The sequence below is a fragment of the Chrysemys picta genome, chromosome 12, assembly GCF_011386835.1.
Source record: "Chrysemys picta bellii isolate R12L10 chromosome 12, ASM1138683v2, whole genome shotgun sequence".
Classification (NCBI taxonomy): domain Eukaryota; kingdom Metazoa; phylum Chordata; order Testudines; family Emydidae; genus Chrysemys; species Chrysemys picta.
Window position 1 is genome coordinate 11111507 of NC_088802.1, and position 20283 is coordinate 11131789.

Here is a 20283-nt window from a genome sequence, read left to right on the forward strand (position 1 = left end):
GTCAGGAGAGTTCCCCCCAATAGTGGGACCATTTCCCCGCTTACCTCTGCACATGTTTACTGGTTTCCCCGAAAGTTCATTCCGTATTTTAGGGGAAAGTGTCAGAGCGGCCACCAGCGAGAGTTGCTGGCCACACTCTGAGGCAACCAAAAATTTCGTCATGAGAATCCCTGGGCTAGATGCTCACGATGGGCCCTTCTGACCTTAGAGCCTGTGAGTGGAACAGGAGCGGGACACAGAGATGCTGCAGCGCGATGTGTTGATCGCTAGGACCCAGGAGCAGCTGGGAGGCGGCTCTGGGGGGAGCGATCGCTGGGCTCAGGCCCGGCAGCAGGAAGTGACTCGCAGCCGCTGCGGTGACTCTGGCTCCAGGCTCCTGGCGAGATCCCCGAGCCCCGGCGGCTGGTGCTGGGAGCCCGGAGCCCTGGCTGCAGCCGGGAGAGGGGAATCTCCAGCAGGGCCCTTCCCGCTGCTCCCCAGGAGCCTCTCCCAGGGCAGAGCCCCCAGCCCGGCCAGGCCCCTTCCCGGCCCGGCCCCGGCCCCAGGGGGGTCCCGCTCGGAGGGAAGGTAAGAGAGACCCGCCCCCCGTCACACCCGGGCTGCAGGGGGAGGGTTTGGCCCCAGGCTGCTCCCAGGGGAGCTGGCTGCGATTCCCGCCCTGGGCCCGGGAAAGCTGCCGCCAGCTCCCGGTGTGTGCGGGGCGGGGGCGGGTTCACGTTACCATCCCCCACCCCCCATCTGGTGCTTTGTTTCCCTCCCCCTGGGCGCTGGTGTGGACGGAGGCTGCAGCTCAGGGAGATCTAACGGGGGGGGGGTTCAAATAGGGAGGGGCAGAAGGTGGGCCGGGATCAAACTGAATGCGGGGTGGGGGGCGCGAGCTGGGGGCTGGGGAAGGAGAGGGGCCCGGGCCACAATCAGGGCCGTGGAGGGAGGGGGGGCAGCACAGGCGCTGGATATAGGCTGGTGGGGCCCTGACACACCCGCTGCCTTGAAGTGTTTTCCATCCTATCCATGGTTTACAGTTTGGTTCAATGACTCTCAGTGTCCCCCACGGTACAGATTGTTCCCGCCCCCCTGTCTGGGACTAGGAGCGGGGATAAGAACTGGGTACAGCCAGTGGTGGGTGAACCTAGGGCTGGGGGGGGGGAAAGCTTCCCCCCCCCCCGTAGGGGAAGGACCCCCAGCCCTGAGTACCATCCAACTTCCCCCACCCACACCTGCTGAGTGTGTGGCCCCAGCGTCCCCATCCCCAGAGCCCAGGGAGGGCACATGGCCCCAACCTGAACCGCTGGGGCAGCCTAAGGAGAAGCCTGACACACTCCCCCACAGGGGCCGTGCACCCCACCTCCGCAGTCATCTGTGACTCTCAGCCAGCTTGGAAAACAGACGGGTTTATTGGTTGCTGGGAACACAGCATAGAACAGAGCTTGTTAGCACAGAAATCAGGAGCATTCAGCAAAGTCCATCTGGGGGGGGAATCCCGAGTCCTGGGTTCTTTCCGCTGAGTCCCGAACCAGGAGACTGCCCCGCCTCCAGCCCCCCATCCTCAGTGATGCCCAACTGCCCCTCCTCCATGCTTTCTCTCTTTCCCAGGAAAACAGGTCACCTGGCCTCCCCCTCTCTCTTTGTTCTCCAATATCTTGGGCTGGCTCCTTGCAGAGGACTGGCTCTGGCCATCACTTGCCAGGATACAGAATTTTGGCCATTCTCTATGCCCAGGCAGCCACTCTGCAGTCACACCTGCCCTCTAGAGGTCTCTGCAATGATCACACATCTGTATTCCACCAGCTTGATACTTGAGTAACACATGGGGAAACTGAGGCACACACACAGTATTCAGAGAAAACATTTCAGAGTAGCAGCCGTGTTAGTCTGTATCCGCAAAAAGAAGAACAGGAGGACTTGTGGCACCTTAGAGACTAACAAATTTATTAGAGCATAAGCTTTCGTGGACTACAGCCCACTTCTTCGGAAAACATTAAGAACATTCCCGCATCATCACACCCCTCTGAGACCAGCCCAGGTGCACGTTCTCCAGTGGCTGGAACCACTCTAACTATACCAGCCCCTGAGCCTCCAGGTGATTGAGAGACTTGGGGAAATGGCTGGATCCGGGCAGGGAAATGACTCTGTACAAAGGGCCCCTTTCAGGGACCGGCTGGGGAGTTTGGCCTAGAAGGGGAGGGGCTCCCTGTGTCTGTGAGTCCCAGAGCTGCTGCCCTCAGTAACACAACCAGGTTCAAATCCCCTTACCAGTGTCTGTGGCTGAGCTGTGTAATGAGAGTAAAGGCCCATGACAATGGGGCAGTCACCCATTCTCCCAGGGCAAGGGAAGAAGATGAAAAGGGAGAGCGGAGAGACTTGAAGGGCAGCAGGAGCAAGAAGTGGGGAGGGAGGTTCCCAGCCCTGCCCAGATCCATTCCCTGCACCCCCAGGGCAGTCAGCTCTCCTGGGAACAAGGGGAGGAGCTGAGAGAGGAAAAGCCAGTTGCTGACTCTGCTGAGCTCCGCACTACTGAGGGAGACGGGGGAGAGCTAGAGGGGTTACAATACACTGTGGGGCAGTGCCCTAAAGTGACTCCTTTGATTCTGCTCTTTTTCCAGCGTTTGGCTCAGAGATGCTATTCTGGGGAGGTTTAGAAGGGACTTGGTGGGTTTAGTTCTAATGGGGGCAGGGGGAGGTTGGCTGAGGAGGTAATGAACTAACTGGGGTTTTTCCCACAATGGCAGAGTCATAGAATCATAGCGTCCTTCTGTAGGGAGAGAGCCTGGGGGGAATCGGGGAGTGACATGGATTCAAGCCTCTTCTGTAACCTCCCCCATCGCCCCAACAGGCTGAGGAATCACATCCACATTTTGCTCCAGATCAGCCCATCTTCCAGGAGACAGGGCAGGGAAATGGCTGTGATGGAGCCAGCTCAGGTAGGGGATATTTAGGGAGCTTTTGGTGGTGGGGGAGGGGTATTGTATTTCTGAACCAGGAATCACCCCCCTGGGCAGGGCTGGGGAAACTGACCAGACTCCCAGTGCTGGGGCCTGACCCCACTGGCCAGAGGCTGCTGTGAAATATGAAGGGAAGCTGTTTGGATTCCTGTCCCTGTCCCTGGCTCAGAGCTCTGCTTCCCGTATCAGCCTGTGGCTGGCAGGCTTGTGGGAAATGAGAAGACCCTGCCCTACTCTGTCTGCTGGGGGGGAGAAGGAGCTCTCACCTTCTCTCCACCCCCTGAAGCCTCCTGGCTGCTCTGAGCAGGGTGGGGGTGGGATTCTGCTTCTCTGACCCTCCTCCCCCCTGACTAGTGGGATTGTGGCTGGGGCAGCAGGTGCTGAGTGGGGGACTCTTGTTGTTCCAGATGCTGGTGACCTTCGAGGATGTGGCTGTGTATTTCACCCAGGGGCAGGGGGCTCTGCTGGACCCCGCTCAGAGAGCCCTCTACAGGGACGTCATGCAGGAGAACTATGAGATGGTGACCTCGCTGGGTAAGGGATTCCCGTCCCCTTGGTTATTGGAAGCTGGGGTGGGAGCGGGTGGTCTGCGTGTCTGACATCAGTCAGGATCTTCTCTCATCACTCTCCAATGTGACCAGGGTGTCAAAACCTAAGGCACATACTAAATCATCCCCACCCAACTCCCTTAGTTTGCAAGGTGGAAAAGCCGTGTATTGTCCTGTCTGTGTTGTTTCTCAGTCTCTCACAGAATCCCTCTTCTCCCTCCTCCTTGGGAACAGCTCCAGCCATGTGGAAGTTTCTGAGCTCCACAGGTTTAGAAATAGGCAGGGGTTTACACTAGAGCTGGGTGTGCATCACAATTCCCCCTCAGCTCCCCAGACGTCTGCCTCCCCTGAGGGGGCTCAGTGACCACGTATCCGTCCTCTTAGATTCCACATTCCCCAGCACAGCACAGGGACAGGTTCCGCTCACGGAATGTCCTTTCTGATAGATGCTCTCTCAATCCTCCATGTATCCTGATCTGCTCTGATTTCACCCCCTGCACAGGATTTCCCCTTCTCAAACCTGACCTGATCACCTGGATTGAACGAGGGGAAGAGCCATGGGTGCCCGATCCCCAGGCCTGTGAGGAAAAAGAGATCCCGAGAGGCGCCCACACAGGTGAGGACTGACACGGAAACTATCTGGGGAATGAAGGACAAAGTTGAGAATCCCAAAAATGTGGTATCAATAAGTGCCCTTAGTTCCTTCCTCATCTCACCCAGGGCAGGACTGCAGTCAACAGATATGACTGACATCACTTGCCATGTGTCCTCTTACCTGTAGGAGTTTCCTTCCCAACTTTCCTTCTCTGTGAATGTTTGGGTGGGAAGTGGAGGCAGAATCCAATTGCTCCGTCTGTGCATTTTTAGTAAGTTGGGTTTTCCACACGGTAATATTCCTCTAAATTTCTCCCCAGCACAATGACTCCTGTCTGGATTGTCTCTCTCTCCCAGCAGGTGATGAGAGAGTAAGTGAGAACGAGGAGGGGAATCAACAGCAGGAAGTTCTTGGGCACGGGGAATCACGGGGGACCTTTGTGAGAAGACCCCATACGTGCTTAGACTGCGGAAAAAGTTTCATGTGGAGGTCAGGCCGTGTCAGACATCAGGCAATCCACACCGGAGAGAGACTTCATAAGTGCTTAGACTGTGGGAAAAGTTTCATACGGAGGTCAGGCCTTGTCAGACATCAGGCAATCCACACTGGAGAGAGACCCCACAAGTGCTTAGACTGTGGAAAAAGTTTCATATGGAGGTCAGCCCTACTTGATCATCAGTCAGTCCACAGTGGAGAGAGACCCCATAAGTGCTTAGACTGTGGAAAAAGTTTCATGCGGAGATTAGACCTTGTTAAACATCAAGCAATCCACATCGGAGTGAGACCCCATAAGTGCTTAGACTGTGGAAAAAGTTTCATACGGCGGTCAACCCTACTTGATCATCAGTCAGTCCACAGTGGAGAGAGATCCCATAAGTGCTTAGATTGTGGAAAAAGTTACAAACAGAGGTCAGCCCTTGTCAGACATCAGGCAATCCACACTGGAGAGACACCCCACAAGTGCTTAGGATGTGGCAAAAGTTTCATACAGAGGTCAAGCCTTCTTATACATCAGGCAGTCCACACCAGAGAGAGACCCCATAAGTGCTTAGACTGTGGAAAAAGTTTCATACGGCGGTCAACCCTATTTGATCATCAGGCAATCCACACCGGAGAGAGACGTCATAAGTGCTTAGACTGTGGAAAAAGTTTCATGCGGAGATCAGGCCTTACTACACATCAGATAATCCACACAGGAGAGAAATCCCATAAATGTTTGGACTGTGGGAAAAGTTTCACACTGAGATCAAATCTTATGGCACATCAGGCAATCCACAGAGGCGAGAGACTCCACAAGTGCTTAGGCTGTGGAAAAAGTTTTATACAGAGGTCAGCCCTTGTCAGACATCAGGCAATCCACACTGGAGAGAGACCCCACAAGTGCTTAGACTGTGGAAAAAGTTTCATACAGAGGTCAGACCTTGTTAAGCATCAGGCAATCCACACCGGAGAGAGACCTCATAAGTGCTTAGACTGTGAAAAAAGTTTCATACAGAGGTCAGACCTTGCTAAACATCAGATAATCCACACAGGAGAGAAATCCCATAAATGTTTGGACTGTGGGAAAAGTTTCACACATAGATCATATCTTATGGCCCATCAGGCAATCCACACAGGTGAGGGACTCCACAAGTGCTTAGGCTGTGGAAAAAGTTTTATACAGCGGTCAGTCCTTGTCAGACATCAGGCAATCCACTCTGGAGAGAGACCGCACAGGTGTTTGGACTGTGGAAAAAGTTTCATACAGAGGTCAGACCTTGTCAGACATGAGGCAATCCACACAGGAGAGAGACCCAATAAGTGCTTAGACCAGAGGTGGGCAAACTACAGCCTGCGTGCCACATCCGGCCCACGGGACAGTCCTTCCCAGCCCCTGAGCTCCCAGCCAAGGAGGCTAGCCCACAGCCCCTCCCCTGCTGTCCCCACTCCCCTGCAGCCTCACCACGCCACGCAGCCAGCTCTCTGACCCGCTGCTCCTGCCGGGCAGCGTGGGGGTGTGGCTGGCTATGGCATGGTAAAGGGGTGGGGAGTGAGGGTTCCAGGGGGCAGTCAGGGAGCAGGGGGCAGTTGGATGGGGCAGAGGTTCGGGGGGGCAGTCAGGGGACAGGGAACAGAGGTGGGGGTTGGATAGGCGTGCAAGTCCCAGGGGGTCTGTCAGAGTGGGGGTGTGGATAGGGATGGGGCAGTCAGGGAGCAGGGGGGATCTGCTAGCAGTGGGGTCCTGGGGGGGTTCCGGGAGGGGTGGTCAGGGGACAAGGAGCAGGGGGTGTTGGATGGGTCAGGGATTCTGAGGGGGCAGTCAGGGGGAGGGGCGGGGTCCACGCTGTTTGTGCCTCCCCAGACATCCATACCCTGCTATCATACAGTTTTGCAACCCTTATGTGGCCCTGAGGCCAAAAAGTTTGCCCATCCCTGGCTTAGACTGTGGAAAAAGTTTCATAGAGAGGCCAACCCTTCTTAAAGATCAGGCAATCCACACAGGAGAGACCCCATAAGTGTTGGGACTGTGGGAAAAGTTTCCCATGGAGATCAGTCCTGGTTTAATATCAGAGAATATACACAGGAGAGAGACTGCATAAGTGGTTAGACTATGGAAAAAGTTTCATACAGAGGTCAAGTATCAAAGGGGTAGCCGTGTTAGTCTGGATCTGTAAAAGCAACAGAGAGTCCTGTGGCACCTTACAGACTAAAAGACGTATTGGAGCATGAGCTTTCGTGGGTGAATACCCACTGCTTCGGATGCATTTGACATTCACATTACACATCAGGCAATCCACACAGGAGAGAGACCCTGTAAGTTCTTAGACTGTGGGAAAAGTTTCATACAGCTATCCGAGCTTGTTAAACATCAAGCAATCCATACAAGAGGGAGACCATAAGGCCATAAGACTCTGGGAAAGGTTTCAGAAACAGATCAGCCCTTCTAAATATCAGGCAATCCAGCCCTGAGAGAGACCCCTGTAAGACCAGGAGTCTCAAACATGTGACCCGTGGGGCTATTTTCTGCAGCCCGCGAGCCCCTCGCAGCCTCCCCGCCCTCTCCCAGTGTTTACCTAGAGCGACTCCGGCCGGACGTGCACCGGGGGCAGGGCAGGATCCCTGCCTGACCTGCCCTGCCCTGCCCTGTGCCGCTCCAGGAAGAGGCTGGAACGTGGGGAAGAGGGGGCAGAGGGACTGTGTGTTGCTGTTCCTTCAGGCACTGCCGCCAGCAGCTCCAGTTGGCTGGGAATGGGGAACCGCGGCCAATGGGAGCTGCTGGGGGCAGTGCCTCAAGCAACAGAAACACACAGCCCCTGCCCCCCCCCCGCCCACATTCCAGCCTCTTTCCGGAGCAGCGCGGGTGCAAGGCAGGGAATGTGCCCTACCCCCAGTACGCGCCAGGACAGATCCTGCCCCCCGAAGCCCTCCTGCAGCCGAACCCACTGCCCTGAGCCCCCTGCCCTGAGACTCCTGCTGCACCCTGCACCCCTCTTGCACCCCAACCCACTGCTCTGAGCCCCCTGCTGCACCCTGACCCCCTGCTGTACCCCTCACTCCTGCACCCCACACCCCAACTTCCTGCCCTGAGCCCCCACCACACCCCACACGCCTCCTGCATCCCCTGGGGACAGAGTTGGGGTTGGGATTTCGGGGAAGGGGTTGGAATGGGGACGGAAGGGGTGGGAAGAGACGGGGCAGGGGCGGGGCCTCATGGAAAGGGTGGAGTGGGGGCGGGGCCGAGGGCAGCAGGGGGAGGGGTCAGTAAGGTGGCTCTCGGGCCAATGTACTAGTCCTCATGTGGCCCTCGTGATCATTTGAGTTTGAGACCCCTGGCTTAGAGTATGGAAAAAATGTTCCAAATAGATGTCATCCCTTGTTTTACATCAGAGAATCCACACAGAGGAGTGACCCCATAACTGCTTAGCCTGTGAAAGATGTTTTAAATGGAGATCAGACTTGTTTCACATCGGGCAATCCACACAGGTGAGAGACCCCATCAGTGCTCAGACTGGAAAAAGTTTCCCACATAGGTCAGACCTTGTTAAACATCAGCTAATCCACAAAGAAGAGAGATCTCATAAGTGCTTAGGCTGTGGGGAAAGTTTTATATGGCGCTCATCCCATGTTTTACATCAGAGAATCCATACAGGAGACCCCATAAGTGCTTAGACAATGGAGAATGTTTTATACCGTGGTCAAGGCTTCTTAATTATCAGGCAATCCACAAAAGAGGGAGACTCCGTAAGTGCTTGGACCGTAAGAAAGATTTCAGAAACACCTCAGCCCTGACTGGTTTAGCCCAGGAAAGCACAGTGGGAGAGGCTGGAATTGCTCTGGGCCCCCTGGAATGCTTTTAGAGTAGGGGCACGGTGCCCCCCCCTTATCCCTGTCTGTGCCCCCTTCCCCCCTTGAGGTGGGGCCGGGAGAAGGGCCATGGCTCTGGTAGGCTGCAAGTCGGGACGCAGACATGGGGTAAGGGGCCTGAGGCCAGATGTGGCAGCTGATGAAGTCATCCCCGTCATACTGGCATTTCTCCCGACCCCTGGGGGTGCCCCAGTCCATGGCCTGCATCCCATGAAACCCTAGGGGAGGGCAGGGACAGAACTAGGTCAGCAGCCAGAAGTGCTCAAAGATCACGAGTCTTCCACTCTCTGCCCCCCCCGCCCCCATCGTCTTACAGAGATTACCAAGTTCGGAGGCTTTTTATTTGTCCTCTGGATTTGCACCTTTTTGGGGACACTGGGAAGAAAGGTCTTGTCATCTAGAGACTGAGGGCCTGTGGCCACCACGAGAGCATGTGTCTGACCTGCAGAATCCCTGCAGCACTGCCAGGGCCTGGGCAGGAGGCCTGGGACGTGGGCGGGACAGACTGTGAACTGCCCTGACGTTCCAGAGACGCTGTTTGTGCTTCCTCCGTGCCCACAGAGTGGGGCTAAGTGTTTTCCTTTTACCTTTCCCATTGTTTCCTGATTGCTTTTATTAGCTGCTGTTTAATAAATTGCATTTGTTCTGAACTATGACAATGGTCAGGGAAGTGTCCAGAGCGGAGGAAGTGCTCCGGAGTGGGGAATCTCTAGCCCCTGTGCTGAGTGGTCCCACAACCAGGGTGGGGGGTGAGCCCCTCAGGAAGCCTGGGCCCAGCCTTGTCGGGGTTATAAGGACTTTGCCACACAGGAGAGTGGAAGGGGAGCCCTCAAGGTGAGGCAGGCTCTGGGTGAAGGAAGAGGGAGCGAGGACTCAGATCCTTTTGCTATTTGATTCCACCCAGGTGGTGTTTAAGTCAGGAAAGTTCCCCCCAATAGCAGAACCATTTCCCTGCTTATCTCTGTGCATGTTTACTGGTTTCTCCTAAAGTTCATTAAGTATTTTAGGAAATCAGTAATTTAGGAAGTCAGAGTGGTGTGGAAGAAACGAACTCCACTCAGGTTGGAAGCAACAGAATCAGAGACAGCTTTATTCAGGACATGCAATTGCAAGGGAAGAAGATAGCTGACAGAGAGCATCTCTGCCTCAGTTTCTTCAAAGTACAAGCAACATCACACAAGCATTTATACATTTTAATGGCATGCATTAATTAAAAACATCTGCAGTTTGTTTATGTTATGTCCTGCCCATTCCTGTATTTTCTCACTTCTGTTCTCAGAACATCGCTATCTCAAGGCTGGCTCACGCTGACTCTACTGTTTCTTTCTCGCTTCTCACATGAGCCCTGCTGCTACAGGTCTCGCTATATTAGGCTAAGAGTTAGTATGACAGTTGCTCTGTTTCTTACAACTGAGAGGCCTATATTTAAATCCTTTAACCCTGTTTCCACATTACCCCATTTTGTGCTTGTCTTTAGCACAACCAACATTCTTAAACCTCCAATTGCATAATGCTGGTATTTCTGTCTCTAGCTCAAAAGGATCAGGACTAGCCCTGTACATCTTAGCTGGATATAATGATAATGCACAATTAGTGTGAATGTGAAATTCATTTTTGTTAGTACATCTCTTAGAACAGTGGTTCCCCAACTGGGGTTCGTGAACCCCTGGGGGGTGGTGAATTTTTACAGGGGGTTCTCAGGGAAAAATTCCCTAATGGTGGACAGAGCTGTCCCTATGGACGCCGGGCAGCACGGGGTCCAGCAACCCGGAGCCCCAAGACTTCCAAGAGCTAAGCAGATCAAAGCAAGCATCTCTCTCACACTGAGGAGATTTCACCTCCCTTTCCATTTCTTATAAGGAGTCTTGAAGGTTGATCTTTTTTGCTGTTTTTAAAATTAAATAGGCAGCTAGTATTGTTTTTAAAATTATTTTGAAGAACCAGTTTAAGCTTTGTTGTAACATGCGTTGTTTGTCTGGACTGCTCAAGACCTGAATGCTTGTGTAGGAGGAACTCTTTGAGTTGGCTTCTTAAATACCTTCATGCTGTTTCACATCTGATAATCCTTGATGAAACACAGGAGCCTTGTCTTCTAACAGGCTTATTCAAAGTGATACAAGCTACAAAAGTGAGATCTTAGGAGAGTGTTGCCGTTTTCATAATACAATAAAAATACTGTAATGATAAATAATAATTAATAATGCATAGTGTGTAATAAGCATGTCACAAAAACAAATTTTATATTTCCAAGATCACTGCTTTTATAATTTATACTCAGGTAAAGGAGAAAATCCCTGGAAATATTATTTTTAAGAGGGGGTTCCCAAGACTTGACATTTTAGTGAAAGGGGTTCACAGGTTGTTAAAGTTTGGGAACCACTGCCGTACAACAACGTATTCCTACACTAAACAAAAGCAATGCAAGCAGTAATGCCCCCATTGTAATAATATGATGGGGTTGTTTCACTGCCTTAGTTACATAGCACATCACATCATAATTAGTACACAAAATAGGCTGTATGAAATCACGTTTTTCATTTGATATATATTCTGAAGCACATGGATTTGACTCTAAGTCAGAAATTTTCTGAACCTCTGGTAGGAGTAAGCGTAAATTTTGAAACCGGTCGGATATCAAAGTGGTCCAATTAAAAGAAATCTTATACCTAAGATCTAATTGTAGGGCTTTGTCTGCTGGACAATAAATAATGTGATTTACTGTGGCCGTGGTGAGATTAAAATGTAAGTCTAGCAAAGAGGTGGCCTTAATGTATACGCAGCTATCATTAGCTTGGAATAGCAACTGTCCTGTCAGGGTAGTTCCTTGTCCCATATCTGCTCAACAAACTTTGTTAAACATTGTGACCAGGGCCGGCTCCAGGGTTTTGGCTGCCCCAAGCAGCCAAAAAAAAAAAAAAAAAGCCATGAGCGGGAGTGAGGGACCGTCCGCCGAATTGCCGCAGAATAGCTGGACCTGCCGCCCCTCTCCTGAGTGGCCGCCCCAAGCACCTGCTTGCCAAGCTGGTGCCTGGAGCCGGCCCTGATTGTGACAGCTTCCCCTTGCTTCAATTTCCTTACATACTGAAGCTGCGGGAGTTCCAAGGGCCAAAAATGTCCACTGATTCCCTATTCCAATCCAAATATCAGGTGTTATTCCAGGAGCACTAACAAGAAATTGGCTAGGCATTACCAGGTGGTCTAATCTCCCAGATGTCACGGTGAATAATCCAGTCCCACATGCATCCTCCCCATGGACACAGCAGGATTCAGTATGTGGAAGCCCACACCAACTGGCCCATATGCTTGGAAGGAGCACTGCCAGTACTTGCACATCCATCCTGAAAATCTCCAAGTATGTCTCCATGGCCACAGATCAGATGGTACACCTGAAGCACTGATAAGGGCAGTGGGCCATGCCTGATGCTCAAGGTCACTCCGAATGGCCATCAGCTGGTCATTCAGAAAATCCTGAATCTCTGAACATGCTAGATCCCACTGCAATTCCTTTTCTGCCTCAGTAATTTTTAATACCATCTCTGTCAACAGCTCCTGGGTCATTGAACTAAGGGCAGAAAAACATGTAATTCACCAACTCCAGCTTGCACCTGGGTCAACTGTGCTCCAGTAATAAGACCAGTGGCCTTTTCTAGTTGCCCTAATTTCTCATCATGTTGTTGGCCCTTAAGAATATTCCAAATTGTTGCTGCACTATTTGCACCATCCCATAAGTGTCCAGCTAAACCTCTTTTCTTCCTGGAGGAGACTTACATCTGTTCCCTTTGCTGTGCTCGCCAAATAGCAGCTCCCCTGGAGCAATTTGGATACATGGAAGTGATTTGAAAACTGGATAGGGCAGGGTGAATCTCACAATCCCTAATGTGGCATTAATTATTGTTATTCCATATTGTAGTACATCTCTCTCAGGGATAGCATTATACCACATCTATTGTTTAAATATTCTCAGGTACTTTCAAGAGGCATTAACATTAAATTATTATTAGTTACTTACTGAGATCATTTCAGTACAGGTAAAATTTCCAATGGCAGAACACATTCTCTGAGTATGAGTCTGATTATTTACTAATTGGGTAACCAAAACAACAAGGACCCCTTCCCCCGATATACTACAGACCCCTGGAATGGCCATTATATCAACCCCATTATAAAACCTTAATTTCAAATTCTTGAAGCTCATTTGTAATGATGTCAAAAACTTTTATCTCCTTTGACCAGTCTTTTACCACTCAATTGTTCGCTTATATGGGATACCCTGAGCCTTAAAAATAAACTTTTTCAGACAATATTTAAATAAATCACTAAAGTGTGAAGGCCTTGGCCATTGGGTTTTATCAGAAATATGGCATTGTCTGTATTTGGATGTATTACAGGGGTAATAGTGTAATGGAGGAGATGGCGGGGGCAGTGGCAACAAGGTGCCTTTGCTATTTGTCATTTAAAATCCAGTTAGGCAGGGCAATACATGCTGAAGGACTTATCCAAAAACACAGGGCGCAGCCTGTGGAATAAACCCCCAAATCCAATCAATACCACATTCCCAAGCATGGGTCCCACAAGTTTCTTCCTGCCAGTGTATAATTTTTTGTTTCTTCACCAGGGTCAGTTCTTAATGTCTTTTGTAGTCAGGAATTCCTGGACTTTGGCAATTTCAGCGGAGCAAGTGTTCCTTCTTCTTTCCTGAAGGAATCGTGGCTCAGCATCATACAGGAGAGAGGTTACCAGCACAGCGCCCTGTAGTGCTTTGATTTCTGTATCAAATACTGAATGCAGGTTAGCTCTGTCAGTGGACAAGGGAGAGGTTACCAGCACATCACCTTGTCCTTTTCTCCTGCTGTTCAGAAGGAAGAAAAGAAATATCAAAAGGAGACGCAGTGAGACGCATGGGTCCAGGCAGTCAGTCCTTGGCACTTCACAGCGGTGTTGGTAGTCAGCAGGACTTGGTAAGGGCCTTTCCAGCGTGGAGCCAAAGCAGTCTTTCATTGGTGGACCTTTACATAGATCCATTCTCCTGGTTCCAAGGAGTGGCAGGGCTGCTAGGGTCTTTGGATAGCGCTTCTTTTACCTGTGAGAAAAGAAACTAACACATTTCATTAATGCCTGGCAGTGTTTTGCAGATTTTACAGCTGCTTGGGCACATTCAAGCCCCCCCTTCTTGGTTGTCAGCCAAGTCTTAGCTGTGAGCAGTGTCCTTGAACGGAGCCAGTGTCTTATCTTTGGACTGAGCTTGCTAGCTATAGTTTTTTTAATTAACTTGTTCTGTTCTTTTTCCTTCTCCCCTTCTTGGCTTCTTTTAACCTACAAAGGAAACTTCCACTCTTCACTCATACAGCTTTTCCCAACAATGAACGCATACACATTGCCATTATACAGTACTTTATCTTATTATTCAATGTATGCCACATACACCCTTCCAGTAAAATAACTTTATTACAGAGCTTTGGAGCAACAAGCCAGGACAAGCACACCCACTTTTGAGGAGTCCACTTGGTACAACCTCTGGTGTCCAATAGCTTTCCTCCCTCCCCAGCCCTCTGGTGGGCAGGGGCCAAACCGAATGCAGGGTGGGGGGCCCCAGCTGGGAGGTGGGAAAGGAGAGGGGCTCAGGGGCACAATCATGGTGGGGGATGGTGGTGGCTGATGTGCTGGATCTACACTGGTGGGGCCCTGCCACACCCCCTGGCTTGAAGGGGTTTCTCAATGGCTCTCAGTGCCCCCCCCACACACACACAGTACAGATTCTTTCAGCGCCTCTGCCTGGGACTAGGAGCCAGGGATAAGAAAGGGGTACAGCTGGCGGGGGGTGAACCTAGGGCTGGGGGAGGCAGGCTCGGAACACAGCATAGAACAGATCTTGTTAACACAGATATCAAAGTCCATCTTGGGGAGAATCCAGAGACTGGATCAGGCCCTGGGCTTTCCCCGCTGAGTCCCAAACCAAGAGACTGACCCGCTTCCAGTCCCCCATCTTCAGTGACATCCAGCTTCCCCTCCTCCGTGCTTTCTCTCTTTCCCAGGAAAACAGGTCACCTGGCCTCCCCCTCTCGCTCTGTGCTCCAGCACCTTTGGCTGGTTCCTTGCAGAGGATGGGAGCAGGCCATTGCTTGCCAGGATACAGAATTCTGGCCATTCTCTATGCCCAGGCAGCCACTCTACGGTCACACCTGCCCTCTAGAGGTCTCCACAATGATCACACACCCGTATCCCATCAGCTCGATACTTGAGTAACACATGGGGAAACTGAGGCACACACATGCTATTCAGAGAAAACATTAAGACCATTCCAGCTTCCTCACACCCCTCTGAGACCAGCCCAGGGTCATTTTCTCCAGTGGCTGGTATAGTTAGAGTGGTTCCAGCCACTGAGCCTGAGCTCCCAGGTGATGGAGAGACCTGGGAAAAGGGCTGAAGTCAGGCAGAGAAATGACTCTGCACAAAGGACACCTTTTAGGAACCTACTGGTGTTGCAGAGTGTTCAGTGCTGGGGGGAGGGGCCAGGTCTGTATTGTGATAAAGTGACTGAGGGTTTTCCCAGTGTGGCAGAGTTCAGAGCGTCTGTCTGCAGGGAGAGATGGGGGACATGGACACAAGCCCCTTCTGTAACTTCCCCCATTGCCCCTCTTGCCCTGACAAGCTAAAGAATCACATCCACAATTTGTTCCAAATCGTCCGGTCTTTCAGGGGACAGAGAAGGGAAATGGCTGTGATTGAGACAGCTCAGGTAGGGGAGTTGAAGGGAGCTGCGCGGGGTGGGGGAAGAGGAGGATTTGCTGTAGAGGGGGAGGGGCAGGAAACACACAGTGTGAGGCAGTTTGGGGACAGGGTGTCATAAACCTGCTGGAACATGATCAACCTGGGCCTGATTTTGTGAAAAGGCCCATTGGCTAGGGGCGGAGGGGGACATTCCTCCATTTCTGACCCAGGAAACACCCCACTAGCTGCTGTGAAATACAAAGGGAAGCTGTTGGGATTCCTGTCCCTCTCTCTGGCTCAGAGCTCTGCTTCCCGTATCAGCCTGTGGCTGGCAGGCGTGTGGGAAATGAGAAGACCCTGCCCAGCTCCACCTGCTGTGAAGGAAAAGGAGCTGTCACCTTCACCCCACCCCCTGAAGCCTCCTGGTGCTCTGAGCAGGGTGTGGGGGGATTTCTGCTTTTCTGGCTCTCCCAGAGCTTCTCTGTTTTGTTTATTTTTTCCCTGTGACTAGTGCAGAGGTGGGCAAACTATGGCCCGTGGGCCACATCTGGCCTACGGGACCGTCCTGCCCGGCCCTTGAGTTCCTGGCCAGGGAGGCTAGCCCCTGGCCCCTCCCCTGCTGTCCCCCCTTCTCCACAGCCTCAACTTGCCATGCCGCCAGTGCTCTAGACTGCGTGGTGGTGTGGCTGGCTCCAGCCGGATTGCACAGCTACTAGTCCTGGTGCTCTGAGCAGCATGGTAAGCGGTCAGGGGTGGGGGTTGGATAAGGGGCAGGGTTTCCAGGGGACAGTCAGGGGACAGGGAGCAGGGGTGGTTCGATAGGTGTGGGAGTCTCGGGGGGCCTGAAAGGGGGGGTGTCAATAGGGGTCAGGGCCGTCAGGGGACAGGGGGAATTGGATAGGGTGTGGGGTCCTGGGAGGCAGTTAGGGGTGGGGGGTCCTGGGATGGGGAGGTCATGGGAGAGAAAGCCAGCGGGGTTGGATTGGTTGGAGATTTTGAGGTGGGCAGTCAGGGGATGGGAAGTGGGAGGAGGTGGATAGGGGCAGGGCCAGGCTATTTGCGGGAGTCACAGCCTTCCCTACCCAGCCCTCCATATTGTTTCCAAATCCCGATGTGGACCTCAGGCCAAAAAGTTTCCCCATCCCTGGACTAGTGGGATTGTGGCTGGGGCAGCAGGTGCTCAGTGCAGGACTCTTTGTTGTTTCAGGTGCCAGTGACCTTCAAGGAGGTGGCTGTGAATTTTACCCAGGGACAGGGGGCTCTGCTGGACCCCGCTCAGGGAACCCTCTACAGGGACATCATGCAGGAGAACTATGAGATGGTGACCTCACTGGGTAAGGGATTCCCGTCCCCTTGCTTATTAGAAGCCGTGGGGTCTGCATGTCTGACATTGGTCAGGTTCTTCCCTGGTCAGTTAGATTGGAGGGGAATGGGCTCTGTAATGCACAGCTGCCGTGTGAGCGAGACTTGCATCTCCATACACTCTCCAGTGAGACCAGGGTGTCAAAACCTACGGAATATACTAAATCATCCCGACCCAACCCCCCTTGCTTTCCAGGCTGTCTGTGTTGTTTCTCATTCACACACACAATCCCTGTTCACTTCCCTCCTTGGTAACAGCTCCAGCCATGTGGAGGGCTCTGGGCTCTGCCGGTTTAGAAATGGGCAGGGGTTTAACTCCAGAGCTGGGTATGCGTCAGCAGGGCCCCCAGAGAGCACAGATCCTAGGAACTCCTAGTGAGGGCGTCACAATTCCCCCCACCTCCCCAGACGTCTGCCTCCCCAAAGGTGGCTCAGTTACCATGTTCCCATCCTCTTCGATTCCATGTTCTGCGAGCAGAGCACAGGGACAGGTTCCACCCATGGAATGTCCTTTCTGACAGACACTCTCTCAATCCTCCACACACCCTGATCTGGTCTGATTTCACTTCCTGCACAGGATTCCCCCTTCCCAAACCTGAACTGATCTCCCACCTGGAATGATGGGAAGAGCAATGAGTGCCCAATCATTAGGCCTGTGAGGAAACAGAGATCCTGAGAGGTGCCTGCACAGGTGAGGACTGACACACAAACCATCTAGTGAATGAAGGAAAAAGTGGAGAATCCCACAAATGTGGTATCAGTAAGTGCCCTCAATTCTTCCTCATCTCACCCAGGGCAGGGGTGTAGTCAGCAGATATGACTGACATTGCTTTCCACCTGTCCTGTTACCTGCAGGAGTTTCCTTCCCAATGTTTCTTCTCTGTGAATTTTTGGGTGGGATGTGGAGGTAGAATCCTATTATAAAACCTTAATTTCAAATTCAGCTTTAATATGTTGGGTTTTCCCTCCATGCTATTCCTCTTTCTTTCTCCCAGGCACAATGACTCCTGACTGGATTGTCTCTCTCCCAGCAGGGGAAGTGGAACCAGAGGGGACCTTTGTGGGAAGAGCTGAAGGGAATTTTTCCCAATGCTTGGAACAGGGAGAAGAGTGGGAAAATTGGCAGAGGTAAGAGAGGCTTCTGGGAAACCACTCAAGGGAGCAAATTGATTAATCTATTAGCTGTGGGGAAGGATACAGGGATCCCACAGCCCGGCAGACAACCCGGAAGGAAGAAAAATGCTATGAATGCCTTGGTTATGGAAAAGCATTCGTTCTGAGACCAGAGCTTGTTACGCCTCAGACAATTCATACTGGAGACAAATCACTTCATGGGGAAAACTTCAATAACTGCTCATATTTTAATAACCATGGGAGAAACCACACAGGACAGAAACCCTATCAATGCCTGGAGGGCAAGAACTACTTGAATTGGAAGGTAGCACTGATAAGCCACATAGGAGGGAGACTCCATAAATGTTTAGACTGTGGAAAAAGTTTTATATGGAAGTCATACGTTGTCAGACATCAGGCTATCCACATAGGAGAGAGATCCCATAAGTGTTTGGACTGTGGGAAAAGTTTCACAAACAAATCAAATCTTATAACACATCAGAGGATCCATACAGGAGAGAGACCCCATTATTGCTCAGACAGTGGAAAAAGTTTCATACAGAGGTCACATCTTGTTAGACATCAGGCAATCGACACAGGAGACAGATCCCATAACTGCTTAATTTGTGGAAAAAGTTTCATACTGAGGTCAGCCTTTGTTTCACATCAGAGAATCCACAAAGGAGAGAGACCCCACATGTGCTTAGACTGTGGGAAAAGTTTCATACAGAGGTCAAATCCTACTTAGTCATCAGACAGGCCACACTGGAGAGAGACCTCATAAGTGCTTAGACTGTGGGAAAAGTTTCATACGGAGGTCAAATCTTGTTGAACATCAAGCAATCCACACTGGAAAGAGACCCCATCAGTGTTTAGACTGTGGAAAAATTTCATACAGAGGTCAGGCCTTGCTGTACATTGGAGAATCCACACAGGAGAGAGACCCCATCAGTGCTCAAACTGTGGCAGAAGTTTTATACAGAGGTCAACCCTTGTTAAACATCAAGCAATCCATACAGGAGGAAGACCATAAGTGCTTGGACTCTGGGAAAGGTTTCAGAAACAGATCAGCCCTTCTAAACATCAGGCAAAAGACACATAGTGCTTAGACTGTGGAAACACATTTCAATTAGATGCCAGCCCTTGTTTTACATCAGTGAATCCACCCAGGGGAGAGACCCCATAACTGCTTAGCCTGTGGAAAGAGTTTTATACGGAGGTCAAACATTGTTAAACAGCCAGCAATCCACAGAGGAGAGAGACCCCAAAAGTGCTTAGACAGTGGGAAACATTTCATAAACCGATCAGTCCTTGTTTTACATGAGAAAATCCACCCAAGAGCAAGTACTTGGACTGTGGCAAAAGTTGCACACTGAGATCCCCCTCATTAAACACTGGAGAATTCACTGGAGTCTTGTTTGAGGGAGAAGGCAACATGGCACATTTAATTTGAACACAGAGAAAGCTACTAACTCATAATTTGTCCAAAGGTGGTTAACACCGTTTCATTTATAAATAGACAATTTCATTAATTAAAAAAGGTGGTTTCATTACAGTAATTTCTTTGCAAGTATACAGAGCCATATTGGTAGGTATAATTTATTAAAAGGGTGATTTCATTCTTCAGCCCTGCAACCTGTCCTGAAAGAGTTAAGAACCTTGCAGGATATTTGACCCAGATTCAGCCTTTAGAGACATGTTAGAAAAGTGTTTAAATGGTATTTGGGGCTATTCCAAGTAATAGAGACTAGAACTTTGAAATGTAAACTTGTATTGTTAAGAAAATGGAAGAAATAATAGTGTGGTTGATTAATCATGATTAACTCAAAAATAATTGTGAGTAGAAAAATTAATAGAATACCAATTGAAATTTGTTAAATGCTTTTGGATGTTTTCCTACATTTTAATTTCTATTGATTTCTATCACAACAAAAAATAGAAAGTGTACAGTGCTTACTTTATATTATTTTTATTACAAATATTTGTACTGTAAACATGAAAAGCAAAAATAGTATATTTCAATTCACCTCATACAAATACTGTAATGCAATCTCCCTATCATGAAAGTGTAACTTAGAAATGTAGATTATTTTTGTTATATAAGTGCACTCAAAATAAAGCAATTACAAACTTTAGAGCCTAGAAGTCCACTCAGTGCTACTTCTTTTTCTGCCAATCGCTTAGACAAACAAGTTTGTTTCCATTTGCAGGCGATAATGCTGCAAGTGAGAAGAGGCAATTTTATGACACTGTTTCAGTTTGAGTTGCAAGATATTTACATGCCAGATGTGCTAAAAGAAGAACAGGAGTACTTGTGGCACCTTAGAGACTAACAAAATCCCTTCATGCTTCAACCACCATTGCTTAGCCTCCCTTTGCCCAGGGCTGGCTCTAGGTTTTTTCCTGCTCCAAGCAAAAAAAATTTTGGCTCCCCTCCCCGTGCCCACCTGCTGCCCCATCCCTGGGCTGCCCCTTTCCCCCCACCCCGCTGCTGCCCCATCCCTGGGCTCTCCCCCAACTTGCACCCTCCTGCCACCTCAGCCCTGGGTCACTGGTAACTAGCTCCCAGGACGGGTCATTCAGCAGGAATTTTGGATGTGCACAGAACACAGACAGGATTGGTTCCCATATGGTTACAGAACTGCAGTAAAGTGGAACAATTTTCAGCTTG

At 50.7% G+C, this 20283-nt stretch overlaps 1 protein-coding gene and 1 long non-coding RNA gene across 12 annotated transcripts in view; both read left to right on the forward strand.

Moving 5' to 3' along the window:
• The first annotated feature begins 178 nt into the window (after positions 1 to 178).
• The window catches only part of LOC101933213 (zinc finger protein 585A-like), a 104834-nt gene continuing 84729 nt past the window's right edge, over positions 179 to 20283 (forward strand). For 2 of the 11 annotated variants that reach the window (XM_065564296.1, XM_065564297.1), the window contains exons 1-2: positions 206 to 567; positions 2834 to 2921. In XM_065564296.1, coding sequence (XP_065420368.1) covers positions 242 to 567; positions 2834 to 2921 — 414 coding nt within the window. In that variant the 5' untranslated portion in view covers positions 206 to 241. The other 9 variants (XM_042845745.2, XM_065564298.1, XM_065564299.1 and 6 more) reach the window with 9 other exon arrangements.
• On the forward strand, positions 16177 to 19752 carry LOC135974990 (uncharacterized). Its single transcript, XR_010592059.1, has 3 exons — positions 16177 to 16471; positions 17077 to 17190; positions 17495 to 19752. It is a non-coding gene; the product is annotated as an uncharacterized LOC135974990 (long non-coding RNA).